The sequence below is a fragment of the Silene latifolia genome, chromosome X (assembly GCF_048544455.1).
Source record: "Silene latifolia isolate original U9 population chromosome X, ASM4854445v1, whole genome shotgun sequence".
NCBI lineage: Eukaryota > Viridiplantae > Streptophyta > Magnoliopsida > Caryophyllales > Caryophyllaceae > Silene > Silene latifolia.
In genome coordinates this window covers 337,296,798-337,322,515 of record NC_133537.1, presented here as the reverse complement: position 1 = coordinate 337,322,515, position 25,718 = coordinate 337,296,798, and the positions used below count along the sequence as shown (strand labels likewise).

The 25,718-nt window shown below is 37.2% G+C and overlaps 4 protein-coding genes across 4 annotated transcripts; 2 read left to right on the top strand and 2 right to left on the bottom strand.

Annotated features, from left to right (window-relative positions):
* The first annotated feature begins 583 nt into the window (after positions 1–583).
* LOC141619145 (glutamine synthetase, chloroplastic) lies at positions 584–5,947 on the top strand. The gene is made up of 14 exons (XM_074436165.1): positions 584–748; positions 2,044–2,311; positions 2,401–2,440; positions 2,556–2,659; positions 2,743–2,791; positions 2,874–2,980; positions 3,570–3,657; positions 3,752–3,880; positions 4,075–4,149; positions 4,468–4,521; positions 4,608–4,645; positions 4,765–4,924; positions 5,003–5,063; positions 5,567–5,947. The coding sequence occupies exons 2-14, from the start codon at positions 2,061–2,063 to the stop codon at positions 5,704–5,706; spliced, it is 1,296 nt and encodes a 431-aa protein (XP_074292266.1). The 5' UTR covers positions 584–748; positions 2,044–2,060; the 3' UTR covers positions 5,707–5,947.
* A 1,102-nt stretch (positions 5,948–7,049) lies between these two features.
* Positions 7,050–12,251, top strand: LOC141619132 (pyruvate kinase isozyme A, chloroplastic). Its single transcript, XM_074436156.1, has 6 exons — positions 7,050–7,684; positions 8,649–8,739; positions 8,981–9,174; positions 9,989–10,110; positions 10,199–10,677; positions 11,643–12,251. The coding sequence occupies exons 1-6, from the start codon at positions 7,208–7,210 to the stop codon at positions 11,942–11,944; spliced, it is 1,665 nt and encodes a 554-aa protein (XP_074292257.1). The 5' UTR covers positions 7,050–7,207; the 3' UTR covers positions 11,945–12,251.
* Positions 12,252–13,221: 970 nt separating this feature from the next.
* Positions 13,222–18,418, bottom strand: LOC141619207 (ATP sulfurylase 1, chloroplastic-like). Its single transcript, XM_074436239.1, has 5 exons — positions 17,827–18,418; positions 14,903–15,308; positions 14,338–14,598; positions 14,093–14,179; positions 13,222–13,648 (listed from the first exon to the last, which is right to left on the bottom strand). Exons 1-5 carry the CDS (start codon positions 18,342–18,344, stop codon positions 13,505–13,507), a joined length of 1,416 nt encoding a protein of 471 aa, XP_074292340.1. The 5' UTR covers positions 18,345–18,418; the 3' UTR covers positions 13,222–13,504.
* Positions 18,419–20,320: 1,902 nt separating this feature from the next.
* Positions 20,321–24,820, bottom strand: LOC141619131 (U-box domain-containing protein 14). The gene is made up of 5 exons (XM_074436155.1): positions 24,325–24,820; positions 22,427–22,543; positions 21,921–22,334; positions 21,009–21,704; positions 20,321–20,884 (listed from the first exon to the last, which is right to left on the bottom strand). Exons 1-5 carry the CDS (start codon positions 24,607–24,609, stop codon positions 20,489–20,491), a joined length of 1,908 nt encoding a protein of 635 aa, XP_074292256.1. The 5' UTR covers positions 24,610–24,820; the 3' UTR covers positions 20,321–20,488.
* Positions 24,821–25,718: the final 898 nt, after the last annotated feature.

Below are 25,718 nucleotides of genomic sequence, written 5' to 3'. Positions count from 1 at the left end.
TTACACAACATACCATATAATTTCAACTAATCCGATATTCTGTTCTACTTTTGTGTCTCATCTCGTATTCTACAATTCTTATTCTAATACATCGTCCGTAATCACATAACTATATAAAGATATTACGGAGTATAAGGTAAAAAAATGGCGACAGATCCTTAAATAAAAATTAATATGAATAAGATTTGAAAATTAAGGTCTCTATTTTTTTGGACTTAATTTTAGCTCGTTTCACTTCAGTTCAGCTTTATTTAGTTCAATTCAGTTCAATTCAACTCGTTCTTCACAAATTAACTCTTATTTCAGTTTAGTTCAGCTTAATTCAGTTCAGATCAGGTCAGTTAGGCTCTTTTCAAACGACAATAACAGAGCGTTAATCTCGTATATGAAAACTACAGAGCCAATGAAGGCCGAGTGACCATTATTCACTAAAAAGTATATTAACTTAAACAATCAGCAACAACCATTTTCCCTCGACATAACTAAAATCCTTTACCAAAATAAATAAAAATACAAAAATAGGACAGAAAATCCGATCCGGATTCCAATGGTCAACATTACTAACCCTTCTTTTACATTCTACTCTATGAAATATTCTTAAAATATAAAATGTTGTCATATGCAAACCACTAATTAGTCACACACTTAGCCACTTCTCACACACTCTCTATATCTCTTACCCTTTATCATTTCCTCTTATTTTTCTCTCTCTAAGTTTGTTGACCCCCGCCATTTTTGCTTTACAAAGGTACTTCTTTAAGCTTTTTAATTCTTGTATTTATCTGAAATTAGTGGAATAATGTGTACTTATTATCTTAATTATTTAATTAAATATTGCATTTTTATTGAAAAAGTAATTTACATACATCATCTTACACTCACATTTATATTACATGTTGTTTTACGTATTGTTTTTATGTTTCAGTAGGACTATCGAAAGACGGTCTCATGTTAATGTTATTACGTGAGATCAATCGATTTTATTGAAAGTTTACCCGTACTTTTATTATAACTAAAATATGTGTTTGTTTCGTGTTTAAATCGTTACGGGAGCTATTGACATGAGAATGAGATTATTATCAAGTTCGAAAACATGACACTCTAAAAAGTATGGTTGACTTAGTTTAAAACCTTTGCACCGCTAACTAAAGTAGTGGCTACGGATTCCCACTGTTGTAAAAAAAATAAAAAATAAATAACTTGTCCGTCTTAATATTTTATTTACCTTTTCTAATCAAATTTAAGCTAATGATTGAAACGGATGGAGTAAGTTGAATTGGAGTTTATTTTTGCAGTACGTTTTTTTACTCATTACAGGTCTTTTGTACAATAATAGGGTTAAAATCGTCAAAAGTGTACTGCGAAAATAAACGCCCAAATTGAGTCTGTGATCCATTTACTGAAGTTTCCAGATGTGCTAAAAAAAAATTTGATTTCATTTTGTCATTCTGTCTTGATCGTTTGTTTACCTTTGATTAAAATACCCTCACGAAGAATAAAAACGGTAAAAAAAATGAATGAGACGGAGGGAGTAGGATCTGCATTTTCTGTTCACTTCAGCTGAGATGATTGATAATGGGTTTAAGAGTTGAATGAAATTGTATTTGATAGAGATGAAATTGATCTAATAATAGTAAACAATTATGATAATATTTCTATATAATCTTCATATGATTATGAATTTATGATTATGATTGTCACTTATGTAACTCGTTACGACTTTGTGGCATTGATAGATCGTAGTAATATGAATAATTATAATAGTTGGGTCTCAACCATCATCTTAAGTTTTGGTTGAGATGATTCATCTAGACTATCATGGTATCAGAGCTAGCGTGACCATAGATCACGGGTTCGAATCCTGGCAACCGTAGTACTGATAACAATTTAGTTAAATTGAATTGAACTGAGTTTTTGAAGCCGTAGTTGCGGGACTTCTTGTAGCCAGTGTTTCAGCAGACGAATTATTTTGTATTTTTATCGTAAGGATTTCCTGCAGATATCTGTTTGTCGGAATTGAACTGAGTTTTTATTGTATCTCAGGAAGAAATTGAACAAAAATGGCGCAGATACTCGCTCCTAACCTGCAATGCAACATAAAAATCAATAAGGCCTCAACTCCGTCGTTGATGTCAAACACATGGACTTCTTTAACGATGAAGCAAAACTGCAAGGGATCTATCAAGAATTCGACTAAATTTAGGGTGTGTGCCACTCTCTCGTCCGACAATAGTACTGTCAACAGGGTTGAGCAGCTACTGAATTTGGACGTCACACCGTACACTGACAAGATCATTGCTGAGTACATTTGGTACGTGACCTTCTTTCGTTATCTTTTGTCAGAAAAATTGGCTTAGATATCGGAGTTCAGATAATAATTGATTTTGTGCTCTTGAACAGGATTGGAGGAAGCGGGATTGATCTTCGTAGTAAATCCAGGGTACAGTAACATTCATGTCGTAATTTAATCTCAGTAATCATGACATACTATAAGATTATGGCCTGTTTTACTCGAACTCTTTCCTAATATATGTCTGCCTGTTAAAAATGTGCAGACGATTTCAAAACCTGTTGAGCACCCATCTGACCTTCCGAAATGGAATTATGACGGTTCTAGCACAGGACAGGCACCTGGAGAAGACAGTGAAGTTATTCTATAGTAAGATAATATTATTCTGTTTTTTCGGGAGTAAAAAGTAACTATGACCGCATCTTCCTTGACAAAATTATTCAATATCGCAGCCCACAGGCAATATTCAAGGATCCATTCCGTGGTGGTAACAATATTTTGGTAAGTAAACAAATGTGACATAATTATCTGAATTTTTAGCTGCTTAAAATTTCAATCTTATATGCTACTATTGTGATTCTAGGTAATCTGTGACACGTACACGCCAGCAGGAGAACCAATCCCGACAAACAAGAGGTACAAGGCGGCCCAGGTCTTCAGTGACCCAAAAGTTGCTGCAGAGGTTCCATGGTAAGAAAATTGCAGCCTTCATAATCTACATAACCAAGAATTGTTGGATATTGCCTAAATTTTGATGAAGGAAGTTGATTGTGAGGAACGGATAGGGGCCGAGACCAATGTATATCTTCCATAGAACACGGTTATATGATCCAGATAGCTTTACAGTTTTACTTCAAATACCTTCATTATTGACCTGAGGAAGTTAGCTGTGTCTAGCTTATTAATACCCTTAATTCTGGTAGTTGAATGATACTTGACTGTAAGTCTTTTATCAGACGGTTTTACAATAAGTTTACGTGAGACAGTTAGACCATTGTAAGTAACAGGGTAACAATAATACTTTGGTCACTAACATTTGGAAAATGATTGCTACTGAAAGGGTCACAGTCAGTATTAAACGGGGCTGAAAATACGAAAAAAATATTTGTGGATACTTTACGCTTCAGAAAACTGTATTTTCTGATTTCTGATAGACCATGGAACGTGACAGAATTATCTTCTATGCAATGCTCAGAGACCACATTTTCTGAACTGTCTTCCTTCCCCTCATTTGCTGTTTCTTTGATTCTGTTTATTTAAATAAATTATGTTTGCATAGGTATGGGATCGAACAGGAGTACACTCTTATGCAACAAAACGTGAAATGGCCTTTGGGTTGGCCCGTTGGAGCTTATCCTGGTCCTCAGGTGCGCCTTCCTACTTTACGACTTATTTCCTGAACAATATTCATAACTTGTGGTTCCTGATGACATCATCGGGAGTGCTTTTTCATATATTCAGGGTCCATACTATTGTGGTGTTGGTGCCGACAAATCTTGGGGACGCGACATTTCTGATGCTCATTACAAAGCATGCTTATATGCCGGAATTAACATTAGTGGAACCAATGGTGAAGTTATGCCTGGCCAGGTTTGCTCTTGTCCCTGAATTTATTGTCCCTATGACCCTATCTGAAAATGTCATGTTGATTTGTCAAAAGTACAATTTCATATTATCAACTATACGAAAAATTGTATATTGCGAGACAATATCAGTAAAAGTCGACATCATTTTACTACAGAAGTAACCCAATGCTTATATCTTTCATCTGGTTGTATCTGCAGTGGGAATTCCAGGTCGGTCCTAGTGTTGGCATAGAAGCTGGAGACCATATCTGGTGTGCCAGATATCTTCTTGAGGTACTAGTCTTCCAACCATTTATTGATTCTGCATAGGTCACTTGCGAGAAAAAGGATTGTACATATTTAATCATTTAATGATAAAGCATAGGTTCAGTTTATTTTCATTTTGCATCTCTGCTGGAATTCAGGCCAGGGGACGGGGACTACCTTGAGAACTCGACATATGTGTTCAGTTGCTGTCTTGAAAAATTGACTGACTACAAAATTCCATATCTATGCAATAATGGGATTCGAGATTATTTTGAAATGCAATATATAGCTGACAGACTTTTAAGTTTTAACGAAGTTTAACGTGCTTGTTTTTCCTTGGAACAGAGAATTACTGAGCAAGCTGGTGTAGTTCTTACACTTGACCCCAAGCCCATCGAGGTACACCTCTACTTAGTGTTTTCATATTTCTGCTCAGCTTTCGGTCATGACGGGTCTCAAAATCTCATATATCTTTGATTCAACAGGGTGACTGGAATGGAGCTGGATGTCATACCAACTACAGGTATCTTGATAATTCAGGACTTTCTGCACTAGCGCACGAAATCTAAATTACAGATAATTGAATTTAAATGATTAATGACTGGTTTTCGTCTCTTTTTTTTTTTTTTTTTTTTTTTGCAGTACAAAAAGCATGAGAGAAGAGGGAGGTTTCGAAGTCATAAAGAAGGCAATTCTGAACCTATCATTACGGCACAAAGATCACATCAGTGCATACGGAGAAGGAAATGAAAGAAGATTGACCGGAAAGCATGAGACTGCTAGCATCAATTCTTTCTCTTGGGTACGCTCATCGTTCTTATCCACCTAAATTTTGTACTAGAGATCATTATTGCAGTTCTGAAGCGATGTCAAAATGCAGGGAGTTGCCAATCGTGGTGCCTCAATCCGTGTGGGTCGTGATACAGAGAAGGAAGGCAAAGGTAATAGCATTTTATTAATTTTAGGGTAATATAAGAACTAAATTATTTCCCAAAATGAAAATAAATTAGGAATTGCTGTGAGTGCAGTGGAGCGCGGGTCACCCTCAAAGCATGCAATGGCATGAATTGCGAGGTCCCGGGTTCGACTCCGTGCATGAGCAGTATGCGGTTATTGCACGGGGACTTTTGGGGTCTGTTAAAGCTGTCCGTATCTCTCGGGGTATGGTCTCTCAAAGGTCTGTGTATCGCCCTAGGCTGTTAAAGAGAGATGTTCCTCGTTACCAAAAAAAAAAAAAAAAATTAGGAATTTCTGATAAAATTACGCTTAAATTGATGTCATTAATGCTTGATTTAAGCTTTTCTTTCCTTTTTTGTTACCTTAAATGCTGTGGCCCTTAGGGCTGTATCATTTTCCTTAATTTTAAACAGAGGCGATTATATGATTTCGTGTAGAACTCCGCAACTTATTAGTTGAAATGTGTGTTCTCTTAATCTTTCTTCAGGTTACCTGGAAGACAGGCGACCAGCGTCAAACATGGACCCCTACGTGGTTACCGCTTTGCTAGCAGAGACTACACTTCTGTGGGAGCCTACACTTGAAGCTGAGGCACTTGCAGCCCAAAAACTTTCTCTGAATGTTTAATTATGTCAAAGACAACATTCAGATAACTCGGGGTTGACTACATTTCGCATATGTTGTCTTGATCGGCCCTTGCAGGCCAGGACTTTTACGATCTGTCAGTATCTTGCAGACTGCGAATGGCTTCCTCGTGTATCCTATTCTTTTGACTGTTTTTTGTGAAATTGCTGAAACAAATTGAGCAACCAATTGCTTAAGATTGAAGTTTTTGGTTGTATTGAATTGTCGATGTTTTTCTTCCCTAGCACTGGTTGCAGTTACACACACTCGGAATAATAAACATGATGTCTTGACTAAGGTATCGGTATAACACTGTAACTGACAGAAACCGCGGTACTTTTGTCAGCAATGCATGTCTAGCTTCATTGCAGTGCCAGTTAGTTTGTTAGAGGATTTGTTTGTCCCAATTTAGAAAACAGCTTGATTACTCTATACTGTGATAACACTCGGAGATAAATGACCTAACCTCGAGCAAAACATATATAAAACGGTCGTGTTAAATATCGCCGACTTATACCCAAAATAACCTGCTAACACACCTAAAACAAACGCAAAATCCTGTAATAGACTAGACCTGGTAAATGGATCATTCGGGTCGGGTCGGGTCATTATCGGGTTATTCTTGGGTCGGGTCATTTTGAATCGGGTCGCTCTGGGTTGTTTTGGTCACTTCGGGTTAGGATTTTGCTTAAAGTAAAGTCATGTTTACCACTTAGTAACAACGTCTTGCGCTTTTGAGCTTAGGTGATGACAAATAATTGGCACCAAAGGTGTACATCTCATCTTATTAGGGTTGTGTTACGACGGTGGCGGGTCGGGTTTTTATACGAATTGACCCGACCCGACCCGAAAATGATCCGAGATTTCTTGACCCATAATAGACCCGACCCAAAACTACCCAACCCATAAATGACTCGACAAAATATAATTCTAATGGACCCAAAAAGAATTGAAATAACTCTCTTTCAAACATTGACCCAAAAATGACCCGATCCGAAATAACCGAAAATAGATCCCACCAACAAACCTGAAACAGACTGCAACCCGAAAATGTCACAAACCCGAAATAACCCGATTCAAACTGACCCGAACCAAACCCGACCCAACTAACCCGCTTACCAGGTCTAGTTCAGCTTCTATTCTACTGTCAGCCGAAAAAACAGGACCTAGATCTTTTCAAATCATTCCAAATCTATCGGGGGTCAATTCATTGTTAAGAAACCATCTTAACCAAAAGCAGCTTAAGCGATTGGAGTTCCAGGATCGACCCTTTAGTCCCATTGACTCTGGATACCATATTAAGAAATCATCTCAACTAAAAAACTTAAACTGATAGTCGGCGTCCCAAAATCGGTTTTATAAAATTCATAACCTCCTTGGTTGATGATCTAATCCCAACAACTTTTTGTACTCAAAGCGGAGATCCCAATGTCTCCATCCTCTTAAACACAATCACACACCTCTCAACTCCATCACTCTCACTTCCCACACTTCCTACACAAAAATGGCTTCCTCCACTTCAACCACCTTAAACTTCATCACCACCAACAACCTAACCTTCCCTCCAAAACCCTCCATTTCCTTCCTCCCAAAACCCCATTTTCCCAAACTACCCTTCCCTACAACCCTAACCCTCCGCGCCACCTCGCTATCGCCCCCGACGGGGGCGATCGAGGTGGACACAGTTACGGAAGCCGAACTTAAAGAGAACGGCTTCCGTAGCACACGCCGGACCAAATTAATTTGTACTATTGGTCCGGCGTCATGCGAGTTTGATCAGCTTGAAGCGCTTGCTGTTGGTGGAATGAATGTTGCTAGGATTAATATGTGTCATGGTACACGGGAATGGCATAAGAGTGTTATTGAAAATGTTAGGAGATTGAATGATGAGAAGGGTTTTGCTGTTGCTGTTATGATGGATACTGAAGGTAGTGAGATTCATATGGGTGATCTTGGTGGTCAATCTTCTGCTAAAGCCGAGGTGAGACTCGGGTTTTTAGGGGATTAATTACTCGTTTTGTTGCGATCATTTGTTTACCTTTGATTAAAATATGTCCAATAACTGATAAAAGTTACTCCCTCTGTCCCGGTTATTTGTTGTCCTTTTTCATTTTGAGCTGTCTCAGTCAATTGTTGTCCTTTCTATTTTTAGAATGAACTTGATGAGTAATCATCCAGCTGTTATTTAGTAATTGGCACTCTCCTCTTTCCTTGGTCTTTGTGCCAAAACGGAAGGACAACAAATGACCGGACGGAGGGAGTATTGGTTTACAGTAGTTATTGTGTGTGACGGTCATTTTAGATATCGGCAATGACACTAATATACGAGACTGATTTGAATTTCAATGTTTGAGGAGGTTGGGAGTGGGGTGGGGTGGGGTGGGGTGGTTTGATTTATTAATGCATTGGCATTTGGCTCTCATAGTTTAAGTTATTGAGCGCGACACTGACATGGCCGAGTTATAAAGGTTTTGCCTTTTGGGGTTTACGGTGTGCGACAATGACCGTATTTAGTGAGATTAGGGGACATGACAGTGTAGACTGAAACCGAGATTTAATAATAATGGGAACTTGACACTAGGTTAAGTTTGAATTTCAACGATTTTATTGTCTTATGGTAAGACCAGTGGCAGAGTCGGGAATTGAAGGGAGGGTTTGAATTGTTTTGACATTAAACAAGAACAAGGTTGGGTAAGATTGGGGAGAAAAAGGTAGGAAGCATTTTTGTAGCTTGTGAGTTGAGAGATTTGAAACATGGAATGTGCATTGTCTTTGATCAGGTTAACTTTTAAAATTGCTTTGATAACATGAGGGATTGTGGGGTTAAATTTGAGAGGGGAAGGGCAGGCATATTGGTGTTTGTTAGTTCATTTGAAATTTCAGAATGTTTGTTTCGTCACCGTACCCTTGAAGTCATGTTTTAACCAAACCTTCTTTCTGCACAGGATGGTGAAATCTGGACTTTTACTGTCCGAGCTTTTGATTTACCTAGGCCAGAACGAACCATCACAGTCAATTATGATGGCTTCGCTGAAGGTAATCATTCTTGCTACGTTTACTTTGTGGCCTCAAGACTCAGTACGGTGTATATTTGTTCTTTCACTTCTTGGCTTATAGTTTCCGTTGATTCATGCTGTGTGTTTTTGTTTCAATAATTCATTTCATGAACGGATCTTCGTCTTATTTACTTAGTGCTTCCTTCCATCGTACGGTAGTTTTTTGCAAGGACTATAATTTAGTAAACGATTTTATTAGCGGCTATGATTTGGTTGAACAGATGTCAGGAAGGGGGATGAACTTGTTGTGGATGGTGGAATGGTGCGGTTTGAAGTCATAGAGAAATTTGGTCCAGATGTCAAGTGTTTGTGTACAGATCCAGGACTTTTGCTTCCACGAGCAAACTTGACCTTTTGGCGGGACGGAAAGGTAGTACGTGAACGTAATGCCATGCTTCCAACAATTTCTTCCAAGGTCAGAACATCTCCTTTTCTTAATCTCATTTCCCTGTCAAATGTTATTTCCACCATCTTTCCAGAACTGTGTATAAGGTGTCTCTTGTAGTATATTATTAGATCATAATTTTTGCAAGACACAACTAGGGGTCGAGAAATTATTATACCACAAGAATTCCTGATATCTAATACAGAAGTTATTATGCTAAACTACTCCAAATTTGTGTTGGAGCGTAAATTGTTCTGTAATGGCACTCGCCTGTGAACATTAAATTGAACATTCATATTTTTGTAGGAAAACTATGCTCATTTCTGAGCAAAGAGTATCAAGGCCAAGATTGTATGTATTGATTTTCATGTGTTGAACTAATGGCGTGTATACCCTCCTCCTCCTTAAATTGGGAGAAAAAAGAAACCTTTGTCACTTATTCTTGTCAAAGTGCGCTTCTTCTGTACAAGGTGCAAACTTTGGCGAGGCACGCTACTTTGCAAATTCCACGTTTTTTCTTCAATTTCTTCTATTATACCCTTCAGTTTACCCAATTATCCCCACCTTTTCCTTATAGTTCTTTTATTATGCCCTTCACTTTGCCTGGGTATTCAAGTTTATCTGCTAAGACAGTGCACCTCTGTCTCACATCTTATCGCCTCACAGCGCCTCGTGGCTTTTAAAACTAAAGCCGTGAGTTGTTTGTCTTGTCGGGCTGTTTGAATCTTAAGATTGATCTTAAGTTTTGTACGTTCTAGAGTGATTTACATGCGATGTGTATATATCGTGATGTGCTTTCATCTATATTGCTGACTCTTCCGCTTCTACTTTTCTGGATCTCCAGGATTGGTTGGATATTGATTTTGGAATTGCAGAGGGTGTTGATTTTATAGCGGTATCATTTGTCAAGTCTGCTGAGGTGATCAATCATTTGAAAAGCTACATTGCAGCTCGTTGCCGAGACAGGTGGGCTCTCATACATATTTGTCCTGGGCAAAATTGCTGTCGTATTAAAATATTTATTTCTATTTTCCAATTATTTAATCCTGTGCAGCGATATAGCCGTTATAGCAAAGATAGAAAGTATTGATTCATTAAGGAATTTGGAGGAGATCATACAGGCATCAGATGGAGCTATGGTGGCAAGAGGAGATCTTGGTGCCCAGATTCCATTGGAGCAGGTTCCATCAACCCAGCAAAATATAGTTCAACTCTGCAGACAATTAAATAAACCCGTCATTGTCGCTTCTCAGCTACTTGAGTCCATGATTGAATACCCTACACCTACTAGAGCGGAAGTAGCTGATGTGTCTGAAGCTGTCAGACAGAGAGCCGATGCCTTAATGCTCTCTGGTGAGTCAGCCATGGGCCAGTTTCCAGAGAAGGCGTTGGCCGTTCTAAGAAATGTTAGTGTGAGGATTGAGAAATGGTGGAGGGAGGAGAAAAGCTATGAACCAGTGGAACTTAACGAGGTGGCTTCTTCGTTTTCTGATAGCATTTCAGAAGAGGTCTGCAATTGTGCTGCAAAGATGGGTATGCCACATAACTCCTTGATTGCATTCTATATTTAAATTTCACAGTTTCGTTTGATAATTTAATTGCTTTTCACGTTACAATTGCATTTCAAAGATGGGTAAGCCGTTCTGGCATCTCTTTCTTCCTTTGCTAGTAAAGAGTATGACGAAGACAGTTTTATTCACGACAAGTGAAAAGAGAATAATACAGTGAATGTTGCTTATCTTGAACTGCTTCATTATAATTTAATGGACTTAAAAGGCATGAATAATTTCACCTAGGTATCTCGAGGTTTACATTATTATGCTTAGGTGGCTTAAAACTCAAACTCAAATGTTATCACTTACGATAGGAGAGTATGGTGACGGAGAGGGCACAATGGAGAGAAAGGATACATGTGGGTTTTTAGTATTTGATGTTATCTGACATATTTAGTGTTTTTATTTAATTTTTTTAAAAAAATTATTTGTTCTTCTCTCCTTTATTACACCTTTTTTACCAACCACTTTCTTTTATATTTTACTTGGTTTATTTTTAAGGTATTCCGGATCCTTAAATTCTACTTCGGTTTTCAAAATTGTTTTAATCTTTATTCTCGATTTAAATTTTAAGTTTTTATAAAAGAAATCCGGACTTCGATTTTAAAACCTATATCTTTGAAACATCAACAACAACAACATTACCCCAGTGCCTCAATGGCTCCCACAAATTGCAGGGTAAGGAGGGGTCGGATGTACGCAGCCTTACCCTTGTGTTAGCAACACAAAGAGGCTGTTTCCGAATGACCCAAGATGAAAATTGCGTCGAATTGAAGGACCGCTACTTCCACAAAAGAAAGAAGGACAGCCACTTTAATGAGCCATTTTGATTTATTCCATTATAATCCATAACCAAAGAGTAATGAGTCTTTGGCTCCATTGGAAATATGGAAAAATATCTTTGAAACATCCTTGTAGTAAAATTGGTCTCTACTGATTTTGCAGCCAATACTTTGGAGGTAGATGCAATATTCGTCTTCACAAAATCAGGACACCTTGCGTCTCTCTTGTCACGCTGCCGACCAGACTGCCCTATCTTTGCATTTACCACCACAACATCAGTGAGGCGTCGGCTTAACCTTCAGTGGGGCCTAATCCCATTCCGGTTGAGCTTCTCAGATGATATGGAAACCAACCTGAACAAAACATTTGCTTTGCTGAAAGCCAGAGGAATGATTAAAACAGGTGACCTTGTCATTGCTGTTTCTGATATGCTGCAGTCTATCCAAGTCATCAATGTGCCTTAAACAACGCCTTTGCTCACTTTAACGCCGCTTTTTTGCGGTCATTTTATTGTTTTTTTTTTTCTCAAGATTTGGTATTGTACTAGCATGGGATATTAGTTTTTTTTTTCCTTTATTAGAGTTAAGCATGTCGAATATAGCTGAGAGATTGTCTAGTGGCTTTGCCTGACATAGTTGTTGGCTAGTTCCCGGCGTCCACTGTACCGCATGTATGTCCTTGCAAATGTGCTTCTGTAATGTACCTTTGTTTTGCAACCCTGTAGACATTTTGACTTCTGAATCCATTCATGCTGTGAAATTTCTGTCAAAATTGTCATGTAGCTTTTTTTTTTATTTAACCCTCCAATTTTCTCTCTTGCTTTTAAGTTGCAGAATACACAAGTAAAAGTTCGATTTTTTTTTTTTTTTTTTTTTTTTGTGGCAGCAATAAAGAAAGTTCGATAATTTTCATATATCTTAGGAGTAGTACTCCCTTTATTTTCCTATTTTCCTATTTTCTTTATTGCGGTCTTCAAGACGCCACTTTGACCGTATTTTTCGATGTCTATATGTTTTTTTTTCTTGAAATTTTTTTTCGTAAAAGATGTCTTGATATTAATTGTAAATATTTTAGTTTTATAAATAAATAGTTTTTATTCTCCAACTTATTGACGGTCAAAGTTCGGAAACTTTGACCTCCAAAAAGCAAATAGGGTGAAAATAGAAAAATGGAGGGAGTATTATTTTCGGAAGATTAACTGAACATTTAGATTATTGCTGCCATCGTCGTTGTATGGCCTCTTGTTCCTCCAGTTCATAGACTATACATCTGAGGTAGTACCTCTTATTATTTATTTTTTGAGTTTTATTTTAAAGTTTTTGAGTTCTGTTTTAGTATAAAGTTTTTGAGCACATTTACTAAAATATTACACTAAAAAAATATAATATTGCTCAAAAACTATATTTATAAATGGTAATATGCTCAGAAAAAATGTGTATATGCTCAAAAACTATAAGGTCTGAGGTACTACCTCAGATGCGTAATCCTTTTTCTCTTGTTCCTCGATACCCCTTGGATTTGAAATAAGCATTTTCGGTTGAAGAGGTTTACTGTCTGTTGAGGGTAAATATTTTGGGTGGATTAACACAATGCTTGATGAAGAGTAATCAATAATTTCTAACATAATTTTATTAGGAACTCTATTTAAGCTAGCCGCCTCTCGAAATCACAGTCCGTAACATGTGAGTCCGTCATCCATGTGGTGATCAGAAATAACACAAATACTCAAATGAGACCGTTGTAAGCGTACAATAGACACACATTTATACATTCAGTTTGTTCATCAAACAAACTTCAATACATTCAGCATTCCAGTTTTTTACAAACATTATTGTGGAAGCTTTCAAGTTCGATAGGTACTAGTTTTCATACTCGCTTTCAAGCCTTGGTCGGAAAAGTTTCCAGCCAAGCTTAGGAAACACGAAACTTTACAACGTTTCTGAGCAAATTATACAGATAACAAAGAACGCCATCAAAGTTTATCACACTTATATTAGGGCTTTATAGGGGCCAAGTGAAAGCCGTTAGACAGCAACCGCGGCAACTTGAGGGATCTTGCCATTCTCTGCAGGCGATATGGAGTCATAGTAATCCACCAACACCTTCCATCCGCTTGGGCACATGAACCCGTCTGGGGGATTTTCATTGTTCTTTGCCAGAGTTCGCATCTGTAATCAAACAAAATAAAGGATATGTTTGAGTCGGAGTTTCCCTTTATCTGCTATTAGGGTAGGTATCGGACAGGAGAAATAGGAACATACATGGGATGTACTACCTCAGACCTTTTTTTTTTTAGCTTATGTGTATTTGTTCTCAGCTTTTTAAAGTTTATAAGTTACATTTTAATTTTTTGTCGTTAAAACTCAAATTTAACTGAACTTATATGTAATGTTTTTGAGTTATATTGTAATTTTTTGAACTTAATGTCTAATTGAATGAACTCGGAAACTTTAAAACAAAACTCAAAAACTTTATTGTAATGCTCAAAAACTACGCAATTGGTGGTAATACATCGGATGTATAATCCATTTACTGATCGGACAGGCAAGGAACGAGATTTGAAACCATGCCCTTTAATAACCGAAAACCAAAGATAAAAAGCGCAAATATACCTTAGTGCCGGAGATGAAAACAAAATCTTGAGGCCTTGACGGATCAAAGAATGCCATTTTGCCTTGTGTTTTATCATAAGCAGCAACCTACATTTTGCGGAAAAAAAAACCATATATATGAAGGATTCATAATCGTAATAACATTAGCACCAAAAAAAAAAAAAAAATCGTAATAACATAAACCAATGATCGAGACAAAGGGAGTACACAATATCAAAGGAACTAAAATTCTCGAAATGTAGCACCTTGAAGGGGAGGATGTTAAGGCGCTCGAGTCCAGGAGCCATCCCGAGCACTTTTTTTCCATGATCCGCGTCATACAGATCTCTTTTCTCAAGCGGATGGCCCATTCCAGCAGGATCACGGCCGACAATGTAGAAGTTAGCTCCAGCATTGATTCGAGCTTTAGCATGCCATTGTACCTCAGTTGGACCAGCATAGTGCATTGGAGACGGAAATATTGAAACAACTGTCGTCTCTGGGTCTAGCACGCCATCTTCAAGCACCTGTATTTTTTTGTTACACAACAGTAGAAGTTATCGAGACAATAAACCTTTTTTTTTTTTTTGATGACGAGGGGGTTGAATCCCCCGGACCCATGCAGTCTCGCACCATCACATGGACCATGTAAGTCACCCCCTTCGGGGTTGCGGTGGCCAAGTGATCATCGCCCCAGCTGGTAGTCAAACCCGTCAACTCCTGCATTTCTGCAAGCTTCAAGGTTTAACCCGGCTACCACTGGAGTAACACCACTTGGTTGAGACAATAAACCTAATGAAGAAATAATCCGAAACATTAATTCAATCCAACCTTTTCGTGTTGCTTCATACGCCAATTAAGAGGAACATCGTCTGCCTTCGTGAAGCCACCGAGTGGATGGAGTAAAAGAATAGGATTCTTATATCCCATCTCAAGAAGCCTACGACGAGTATCAGTCATCAGCAAAGCATGACCATTGTGCACAGGGTTTCTCAGCTGGAAAGCGAAAACAGCATCAGCATTCCGTTTCAGAAACTCATTACGTAGCTCAGAAGGAGATAACCGGAACCTATCAAGCCCATCATTGTACTTGACTGGTTCTAGAACTTCCAAATCTCCGCCGATTAACCAGTCTCCTGCATTGACTATTGTTTCCTCGGCGTAAGGCAGACCGCGAGCAGTGGTACCCCAAGTCCGAGCTATACGCTCTTCTTTGTTGTGTTTGTATATCTCAATGCTGTAAGACCAAATATATCTTGTTAATTCCAATACTTTTGAACATTTTTAAATCTGTTTCACGCTTACAACTTACAAATACGTTTAAACGGAAATATCCAGCAAAAAAGAGCTCAGAAAAGTCTTTCATAGTCAACTAAAAGCATTTCATCACTGGTAGAGCCATTAAAAATTTTCACCTTTAGTGAGTTTAAATCCCGACTCCACCACTGCTTTTAGTCTCTTCCTTTCTATACAACTTTCCCTTGTACTTCCACTAATCCTACTTTTCTTTAACCTTTAACTTCCACTATATTCTCAACAAACTTATTACAATCTCTTCTTTTTAAATTTTTAATCAAGACACGTGTCAAAAAGCCATTAGTTCAAATATTAGTAGATTAATTTGTCTACATAATATTAAGACCTCCTGTCTCCTGACTTGTGTTTGAAACCCGTCAATATTATATGATACGGTACGAGTATACATACTCTAGTAGAGCTAGCTAGTCTCCATTATACTCTGTACCTTAATCTTAACTACTATGCTGACACGTTCACTAAGGGATATCGAAATCTACTTACACCCATGTTAAAAAAACATATTATTTTGTAAGAAGAATACTATCTATCTTCTCTTTTGGATCTTCTCTCCAACCTTCTTCTCAGAATACACGATTAAAATAACATTTAATTTAACTACTTTTTTTACATTTGTGCAAGAAAAACAACTATTATTATAAATCGATGTTAGAGAAGAACTGAAGAAGGTAGAAGAAGGTTGAAAGGAGAAGATCGGCAGTATTTTCTCTATTATGTAACGGTAGTATTTCCTTCGTCCCAATGAATAGTTTACGTTTGCTTTATTTTGTGAGAGGAAAATAAAGTAAGTGTAAACTATTGATTGTTTACTGATACAGAAGGAATATAATACTTTATTTAGAACCGCGTCTATCAAGTTTATTAACAGTAGTTCTCAGATGTCCTTTTGAGATTTTGAAGATAATTTCCATCTATAAATAGTGTTCAAAAAGCATATAATAATAATTAATCGGGACGCCGGGACGGAGTAGTCCGTACAATTAAACAACAAAACATGAGTCATTTGCCTCTCTTGAAGCACTCCTCTTAGAAAAATTCAACTCCTCCAACAAATAACATCAAAAATAGGGTAATGTTAAATAATATTTAATACCTTTTATATGTGGTATAAACTTAGGAATTAAGAATAAAATTAAACATTAGTCAATACAATTAATACAAATATTAAAAATTTATTTCGTTTTATAGCTCCTTAAATACAACCCGTAGAACTGTATTTATCTTTTCCCTTAAAAAATATAAGAAAAATTCTTTCTTAAACCAAACGTAAAGTAAACGACCAAAAAGGCACGTACGCTTGTCAACAAGTCGTTAGACTATGTACATCAACAATTTTCACAATATGAATGTTATGATTATTATATTAATATTTTTACCTTTTTCATTCTTCTTTCACTTCAATAACACTACTCCTAAGTTAGACACTTTATCAATAACATTCTTATAACACTTACTTTTCACTATTTCCTATACCCCACCTTTTATATTCTCTTTTATACATTAATTGAGTTGAGTTGGGTAACAAAAGTTGAGTTGAGCTAGAAAAATTGAATTGAGTTGGGTAACAAAAGTAGTGCATTGAGTTGAGCTGGGTAACAAATGATTTTTTTTTATTGAGTTGAGCTGGGTAACTTTGTGAGTTTTGATTTTGTGGAGAATTTGAGGTATTTCCAAAATACCTTTTATATTCTCTTTTATACATTAATTGAGTTGAGTTGGGTAACAAAAGTTGAGTTGAGCTAGAAAAATTGAATTGAGTTGGGTAACAAAAGTAGTGCATTGAGTTGAGCTGGGTAACAAATGATTTTTTTTATTGAGTTGAGCTGGGTAACTTTGTGAGTTTTGATTTTGTGGAGAATTTGAGGTATTTCCAAAATTAAGGTCATTAAGATCCATAATTATTGAAATGGTTAATTTTTAAGGAGTTATATGTGGTATTTTGGTTATTATAAGCTACAGAGGAAAAATATGGATTTTTTTTGTGATCAAAAATATATCAAGATTGGTCTCTATTTATAGAGAATGAAAAATTATGACTATCTATGTAATTATTTTTTATTTTAATAAAGTTTTTTTAAAAAAAAATAGAGCCGTTATAACTTGTTGTACATTTACAATGGAAACAAATCTGCATCAATTTTGCTTTTAAAGTTGAAAAAAAAAGCCCAATCATCTATCGATTGACGTGGCGTGGGGAGAGAGAAAGGGAGTGTCACAACCTTAGGTTGCTCTGCAACACAACTCAACACAATGTTGCGCAAGTAATTTGAGTTTGATTATTTAATCAATACTTTTTGGTGATTTTTTTTTGTCATTTTGTGAAAAAAATCATTGTTGTACATAGTCTTATATCCGTCAGCATCAAAACTTCCTTTCCGACTCCTTACAAAAATAAACACGGCACTGAAAAAAAAAAAATTAAAAAAAAAAAAACTTACTCATTGAGAATAGCTATCGGTTGATCAGTATCCGGATCGATCAACGCGACCCGGGTCGACTCACCAATCCGAGTCTTAACAAACTCGTCGATAGCGAGTACAATAGGCACCGACATGTTGACGATATTACCGTCACCGAGTCGAAGCGAATTGAAATGAAGCGTTTGGAGGAACTCATTTTGTCTCATGAACCCGCGAAGTGGGCTAGCCCAACCTTCGCTAAGCACATGAACCCATTGCAAATCGACTCGAGTTAACTTAACTCGAGTCAAACTCAATGCTTCTCTTTTTTTCTCTCTTCGTATCGACTCGTCTACGACGAGTTCGACCAGTTTGCCTCCGTCTGGTTCGATCAATGCTGATTTGACTTTGAGGTTGACTTTGTGTCGGATTGTTGAGGTACGGGTCGGGTTTGGGAGAGTTATGGGTTGGATGAAATGGGTTTTTGTTGGTTTTGGGAGGGAGAGAGGGGTTGGAGTTGTTGATGGTTTGGAAATGAAGGACGCCATTGATGACATGGTGTGTGTGTTTTTTTATGGCCTGGTTGTTTATATCAACCAAGCCCTGTTTGTGTTTTTTGCTGTAGGAGATGTTTATGTGAAGAATATATAGTCGGAAAATCGGGAGAAAAAAGATTGTACATCAGATGTATTATCCGATTTTTTGAGTTTTTGTGTATTTTTTTGAGTTTTATTGAATTTATAAATTATATTTTTGTTTTATGATGTCAAAAATTAAGTTTTTCTGAGCTTATATGTAATTTTTTTGAGTTATAATGTAACTTTTTGAGATTAATATTTAAGTAATTTAATGAACTCAACAACTTTATAATAAAACTCAAAATTTTTAAATTAAAAACTCAAAAACTTTATCTTAATGCTTAAAAATTATAACATCTGATGTAGTACATCAGATGTATAATGAACCATATATTATTGAATTTGGTTTAGGCCTTGTTTGGCAAACGGCAGAAGCAAATTTGCAATAGCAGATAACATTAGCAGAATACGGTTGGCAGATTTTAGCAGCAGGTCATCGAATTAAATTAGCAGAATTAAGAAAAACGTGTTTGGTAATTAGCAGATTATTGGACAAATCTACCATTTTCATGTATAAAATGAATATGTTATTACAGTATGCTGCTATTAGCATTTAACGGCATATTCAAAAACAGTAAATTCCGGCCAATATGATATCTGACTATCTGAGTATGTCATTAACAAAATTAGTAGATTGATTGGTTAATCTAATATTTATGCTGGAATCTACTAATTTCACCTAATATGATGTTTACGAAACAGCGCCTCAGTTTCGGTTCGATACAGATTGAGTCGGGTTTCAGGTATTATTCAAGTTACTCAAACCTGGTGTTCGATTGGTTATCAATTTAAATATTTCTGATCGGTTTTTCGAGTTCAAGTTTATTTTGCCAGATATGATAAAAAGGGATCGTTACAAGTTTAAGACGGGTTTTAGAGTGGGACAATGTAGTGGGTGATGTGTCAGAGACAACTGAGACAACAAGTATTATTAAAGACAAAAGAGGTTATTAGAAAACGATGTGCACTAATTACAAAGCACTTATGGGATTTATGATTGTTAAAGAGGATGAGGGCATTTTAGTGTGTACTGTTAATGTACCTGGACTTGTTTTGGATCAAATCTACATTTGTTGAAGATTCACCTTTTTGTCACTTTATTAGGACTTAATCTGGATACTTTGAATAAAAGTCGCTTTTAAAATCCGGGTGTCCATCGATAACAGTGACTAATTCTCTCATTAACTGGTCAAGGAGTTTACTTCGATTCCATTTATCGGAGTTGAACTCTAACTGACTGGCTTCGTGATTAAGGGTAGAGCCGTAGAGGTGCTCATTCATGCAGGTCAACCTGGCCTGGCAATTGGCCTCCTCTCCCCAGACCCGCCTGAGTTCATCAGCCCGGCCCATCTCTAATCCCGGTCACATCTCTTAAAAAAAAAAAAAAAAAAAATTGGTCCAGTCCGCTTGCCTGGCCCGACAAAGCTCAAACTCGAGCAGGGTCAAGGTCAGGTTGCGCCTCCCCAACCAACAGGCTGGTTCAGGGTTAGGGATCATGGCTCGTGGACTCGTAGCCAGGTATAAAAGGGGGAGATGAGTAACAAGTGCAACCGAATCACACTTCACGCCAGATTCACTTGGTTAAATTAAAATTTATTTGACATTCACTTTGCTATATTGCAAAACCATTCTTTTCTTTTACACAAATTCTCAAATAAGACGATTGTACAGTGTACAACATTTTATAATGCATGTGCACAGTATTTCTTGTTGCGGAATACTCTTATATTAATTAAGGTGCAGAAGTGACGATGGACAAGAATACAGTCATACATACACTAGTTATTAAAAGATGATTTAGAGCATGAGTAATCATCAAGCATGGGAGGAAGCAGTTAAGCCAACTTACCTATTGTACAAGGAAGGGTACGTACAGTAGTTTCGACAAAAGTATATATGAAAAAGTCGATAAATATACTGGTAACGATAATGATAATGATAATCTGTTCGTAAATTGTACCAAAAACTCGATATATACACATATATGCACACCAGAATGGACACTCATCATCCTCAGGTACTTTAACAAAAAAATATGTGACAGAATTATCAGATATTTATACTTACACAACAGGATGACTTAAATCAGCAGTATCGTCAACTCGTTGAAGTACCTCTATAAGGCTTGAAGCTTTCCGCTTAGCTCTCTCAGTGCCATTCTCTGAAAGTTCTTTCAGAACTGGCTCAGCATTGAGTTCCTTGGCAAGTTTTAGGTACATGCTATCGCCCATGCAGAGTGACCACAATACAGCCGCGGCATTCTCCCTGTTACGAGGAGAACCGGTTCTAATTAACTCGATTAAGAAAGGTATTGGCTCGGCCTGTCCTATTGCTGTTTTTCCCTCGGGATGACTTGCTATTATTGCTAGTATCGCTAATGCTTCGTCCACCATGCCACCATCGGCTTCCTTCAGGAATTTCATTAGAGGCTCCACGATCCCGGCTCTTACAGCGCGTACCTTACAACATCAATATTGAAAGCATGAACAATTTAAAAAAAAAAAAAAAACACACACACACACACACACAGAGAGAGCGAGGACGTTTTTAAAATGAAATCATCTAAATCCAAACATCATGTACCTTATTGCCCTGAAAAATGGAAAGGTTGAAAATTGCAGTAGCAGCATCTTTCTTTCCCCTTGGAGTACCCTGAATAAGCAAATCAATCAAAGGAGGAATTGCACCCACGGCTCCTATGGCGACTTTGTTGTCATCAACAACCGACAGGCTAAAGAGAGTTGCAGCAGCATTCTCTTTAGCCTCCATGCTCCCATTCTTCAAGACTTCAACAATCTCCGGTATGGCTCCAGCATTGACGATAATGCCCTTGTTGACGTCATTAATGGAAAGATTGAGAAGAGCAGTGACAGCATGTTCCTGCGTCCTAGGGTCGGTGGAAGATAAGGAATCTACAAGTATTGGAATTGCACCTGCCTCAGCAATACATATCCTATTGTCTGCATTTCTTTTTGCGAGGAGCCGGAGTTCTCCGCAAGCTGCTCGCTTGTCTTCCAAGTTACCTTTAGCAAGCTTCCTTTTCAAGGCACCAATGGCGGCCGGGTCACAGTTTGATTTTGAGGGCCCACCAGTTCTTCGGTTTCCAGATGTTTCTTGTGCATTTGGCAGCTCTATACCGTTGCTCTCACACCAGAGAGTTATAAGACTCTTCAAAACATAATTTGGTGTCAATGCCGTGTGTAAGAGCGTATGCTGGGTCTTCGGACATGTCCTGTGACCACCATCGATCCACTTTTGGATGCAGGATCGCTCGTATGTCTGAATAAGAAAGGAAGAAAAGAAGTGATGATTGATTCAAAATTGCGCCCTCACAAGATGCATGATAATGGAGGCTTAGAATCCCAACGCCTTAAGCCAACTTTGAGTCTTTGTCCTTAGACTTTGTTGTGCATGAAAATCAATCGCATATTACGGAGTTCTGAAATTTGAAGCATAATTGAATTTTAAATTATCCGAGTACAGATGAAATCAAACCTGGCCAGTAGAGACTATGACAGGATCCTTCATTAGTTCAAGAGAGATTGGACATCGGAAGTCATCCGGTATGACAGGAGATCTATGCTTTATGATGCCTTGTTCAGCATCACTCATATCAACTTCTGGGTTTACTGTGAGCAAATAATCATTAAGCGTCCTAAACAAAGAGGACATTATCTCAAAGGAACCCCCCAAATCGAGACTGTTTGCAATAACTGCTTCATGGAAAGCTCGTGATTCTTTTCTGAGATCTTCCAATGTCAAAAGATGCAGGTTTTCGGATAATCTCCTGAGAACTGAAGCATCAGGTTCAGTTTTGTCTTGTACTTCCGTCATATCCATTTCAAGTTGTAGATCAGGAGATTCCATTCTAGATTTTGCTCGCTTTAATTGTGCATGAACGAGTCGTATCTAAATGAAAATAAAGCCAATGACACATTAAACTGATGTCCAAGATATTTCAAAGATTTTGGCAAGAGAACCGTACTGATTAACGGTAGTACCTGCTCCTTTACTTCCTCAGACAAATCAAGTTCGTCATATGAAACCTTACTTAGCGTTGCCTCAATTTCTCCCGTTAAACGTAAAAACTGTGATGAAACTGTGTCCCGTTGCACAGCCTGCCACAAAACGTAAGCTGTTTTGCTCAATAATAGAAAAATAATATTACTTCTATTAGATTAAACTACAATATAATAGTATACTCGCGTATAAGATTAGACAACAATTAAGTTACCAAGAATATACCACAGAGGAACATGCGTAGAGGACGAGATAAATGCACACGACAAAGTTAATAAAAGAACTATCCCAAGTGTACACATGATCTGAACGAGATATAACCCCATTCATCTATATTCTAAAAAAGGTAAGCATATAAAATCTGGGCTAGAATATGTATGAAAATGATTTACTAAAATTAAATTACATTATACAAATTACAACACAAACAAAAATTAACAAGTAATTTAGGATCATGTGTTTGCTTTACACAAAAATTTACAATGGATGAACTAAGAAGGGTTAGTTTAGACTTCAGAGAAAATCTATTTTCGCCGCTTTAGAGCTAAGAAAGATTAATTTAGGAACATGTGTTTCGCTTAACTCACAAATTTTACATTACATCTCTATAATATTGTTCGAGAAACTAACGCTCAAAATTGATATTCTTCGACAATCAAAACCAAAGTCAAACGAGGATAATATAAATGATGGAAAAGGTAACTTCTGCGACATGGCAGTCCAACTCCTCAACATTTGCTCCATTTGTGTACTTCCCCTTCTTTTGTTCTTGGTTTTCAGTCAAAATATAGGTTGTGTGACAATTTTCCTCCCACCTTACCTCAATTTTACATTTCTTGCTCACTGCTTTGAAGCGTTCAATCTCTGTTTTCCCTTTGACAATTGGAATGCCAATTTTCCTCTCCTCTTCCTTCCCCCTCATTTCTCTTCGACTATGTGAGTACACTCAAACAATCGAAACTTTTGTAGTTTTCTATCCTCAAAGGCTCAAACCAAATTGCAGACCCAAAATACGTTTCCAATAAGTCGATAACCTTTGAAAACAATGGGCTTACTTGGGGTGTGGGGGTAATTGTTACTAGGGTAACACAACTACAAAATCAAGATAAGAAAGAAATGAAGGGAAGCGGTGGTAAATGGTTGTGGTGATGGAGGGTGGAAAGAGTGTAGATGGAAGAACTATTACCGTAAGGGTGATGCATTACCGTAAGAGGGCGGGCGACTATTACCCCAGCCATTACCTTTCCTTCCTCAATTCCACCCTCCAATACCACCACTTTCCTCTATTACACTCTTACTTTTAGCTCCATTACCTCGATAAAAATTACCCCATCCAAACCATTACCTTTCCTCCCTCATTTCCACCCTCAATTACCACCACTTTCCTCGAGTTCCCTCTAATATCGAGCTCCATCACCTCGATAACAATTACCCACCGCATCACCAACCATTGCCTTTCCTTCCTCATTTCCCCCTCCACTACCACCACTTTTCCTCGATTTCCCTCTTATATCGAGCTCCATTACCTCAATAACAATTACATCATCCCGATTCCCATCCATTACTTTTCTTCCTTCATTTCCACCCTCCATTACCACCAATTTCCTCTTATTTCGAGCTCTATTACCTCGATAACAATTACCTCTATCGCAAGCAAGCCCGATAACATAGATCCACCAATGCTCAAACCGAAACGATCCATGATCCAAGCAATTCTCCATAAAAACCACAACATTCAAATTATTTCATCTAAAATACTACATTAGCTAACATAAATTAACACCCCCGATAGAAACACAAATCATTGATCATAATTCATAACACAATTCAATCAAATCAAAAAATCACAAAATGAACTTCAAAAGTAATGAGAATTCACCTGATAAAGTTTACTAGATTCCTGAACCCAATTAAGAAGCTCTTTAGCAGAAACTAAAGCAGTACTCAACAATTGAAGTGCTTCAATTTGATCAACAGATAACCCTAATTCTTCATCACTATCAATTAATTCTTCGAAAAGAGGGCTTAATAGCTTAATTCTACGCACCAAATTAGAGTACATTTTTTTAGAACTATTCTTGCATTCAGGTAAAGAAGAGATTTCCTTGATCAAGATCATGATCTGGGTAACTATTGAATTGTTACCATCTGTACCACAACCCATTTTCGGAAACCCAGAAAATTAGGGTTTGACGATTTGGGGAAGAACTGTATGCGATTGGAAATAGTCAGGGAATGTTTTTTTATTTTTGTAGGAGGAGTTAATACAGTTGTTAGTTGACGAGGAAATTATTTGTTCGTCAACAGAAAACGAGTGCTTCCGCGCCTAATTTTTGACACTTCCAAAATCGGGTCGGAACCGGAATGGACTCGGTTTAGTGGTTACGATTTACGAATGAGATATTCTCTCGTGTACCCCGAATTTTTTCGTTTTCTAAGATGTACCCTTCATTTTACACAAAAAAAAACTTGGGATATTCTCTCGTGTAGCCCTGAACTTTTTTGTTTTCTAAGGTGTACCCTTCATTTTACACAAAAAAAAAACTTTGACCGACAATAATTCTCTGTTACGAGTTCAGAAAACGATAATTTTCTTTTTCAAACCAATTATCTTGTCAAGGCCTTGAATTTGAAAAAAAAATTCACCGTTTTTTAAACTTGTAGCCGGTACTTATGGTTGGTCAAAGTTTTTTTAACGAATAAACTTTGACCGACCATAATTCTCAACCATAATATCCCTATTACTTTAGTTAGTTTTATAGCCTTTATGACTTATTTCATACCCGGAAATATTATTTGTAAATGCTTTTATAATTTGTTGAAGTAGGTTATTTTACTTATTTATAAAATTATTATTTCCAAGTTATATGACCGAAATTAACGATGAAAAGCGATAAGGAGAAAGTACTCTATGTGCTTTGACTTTGGTTGGTTTGTTATAATAGTTAAGGGTCTAAATGTTGTAAACTACAATATTAAATACCGATGTCATGGTAGTAATCGCAGTATCAGTTGTCACGGCTTAATCTCGTTACTTTAGTCAATATCGGCTCAATATGGGGTAAAATGAGATCATTATAACCTCTAAAAACTATATAACTCGGTCGTGTATTGGTGTCACAGATGATATTTTGAACCATGTCTAGGAGCATAGTAATAAAATATTGCATATCGGTTTCCTGGTCACAATCGCAGTATGGATTGTCACGGCTTAATCTCGTTAAATGTAAGCAATATCGCCTCAAAATGCGGTAAACGGGCAACTATGATAAA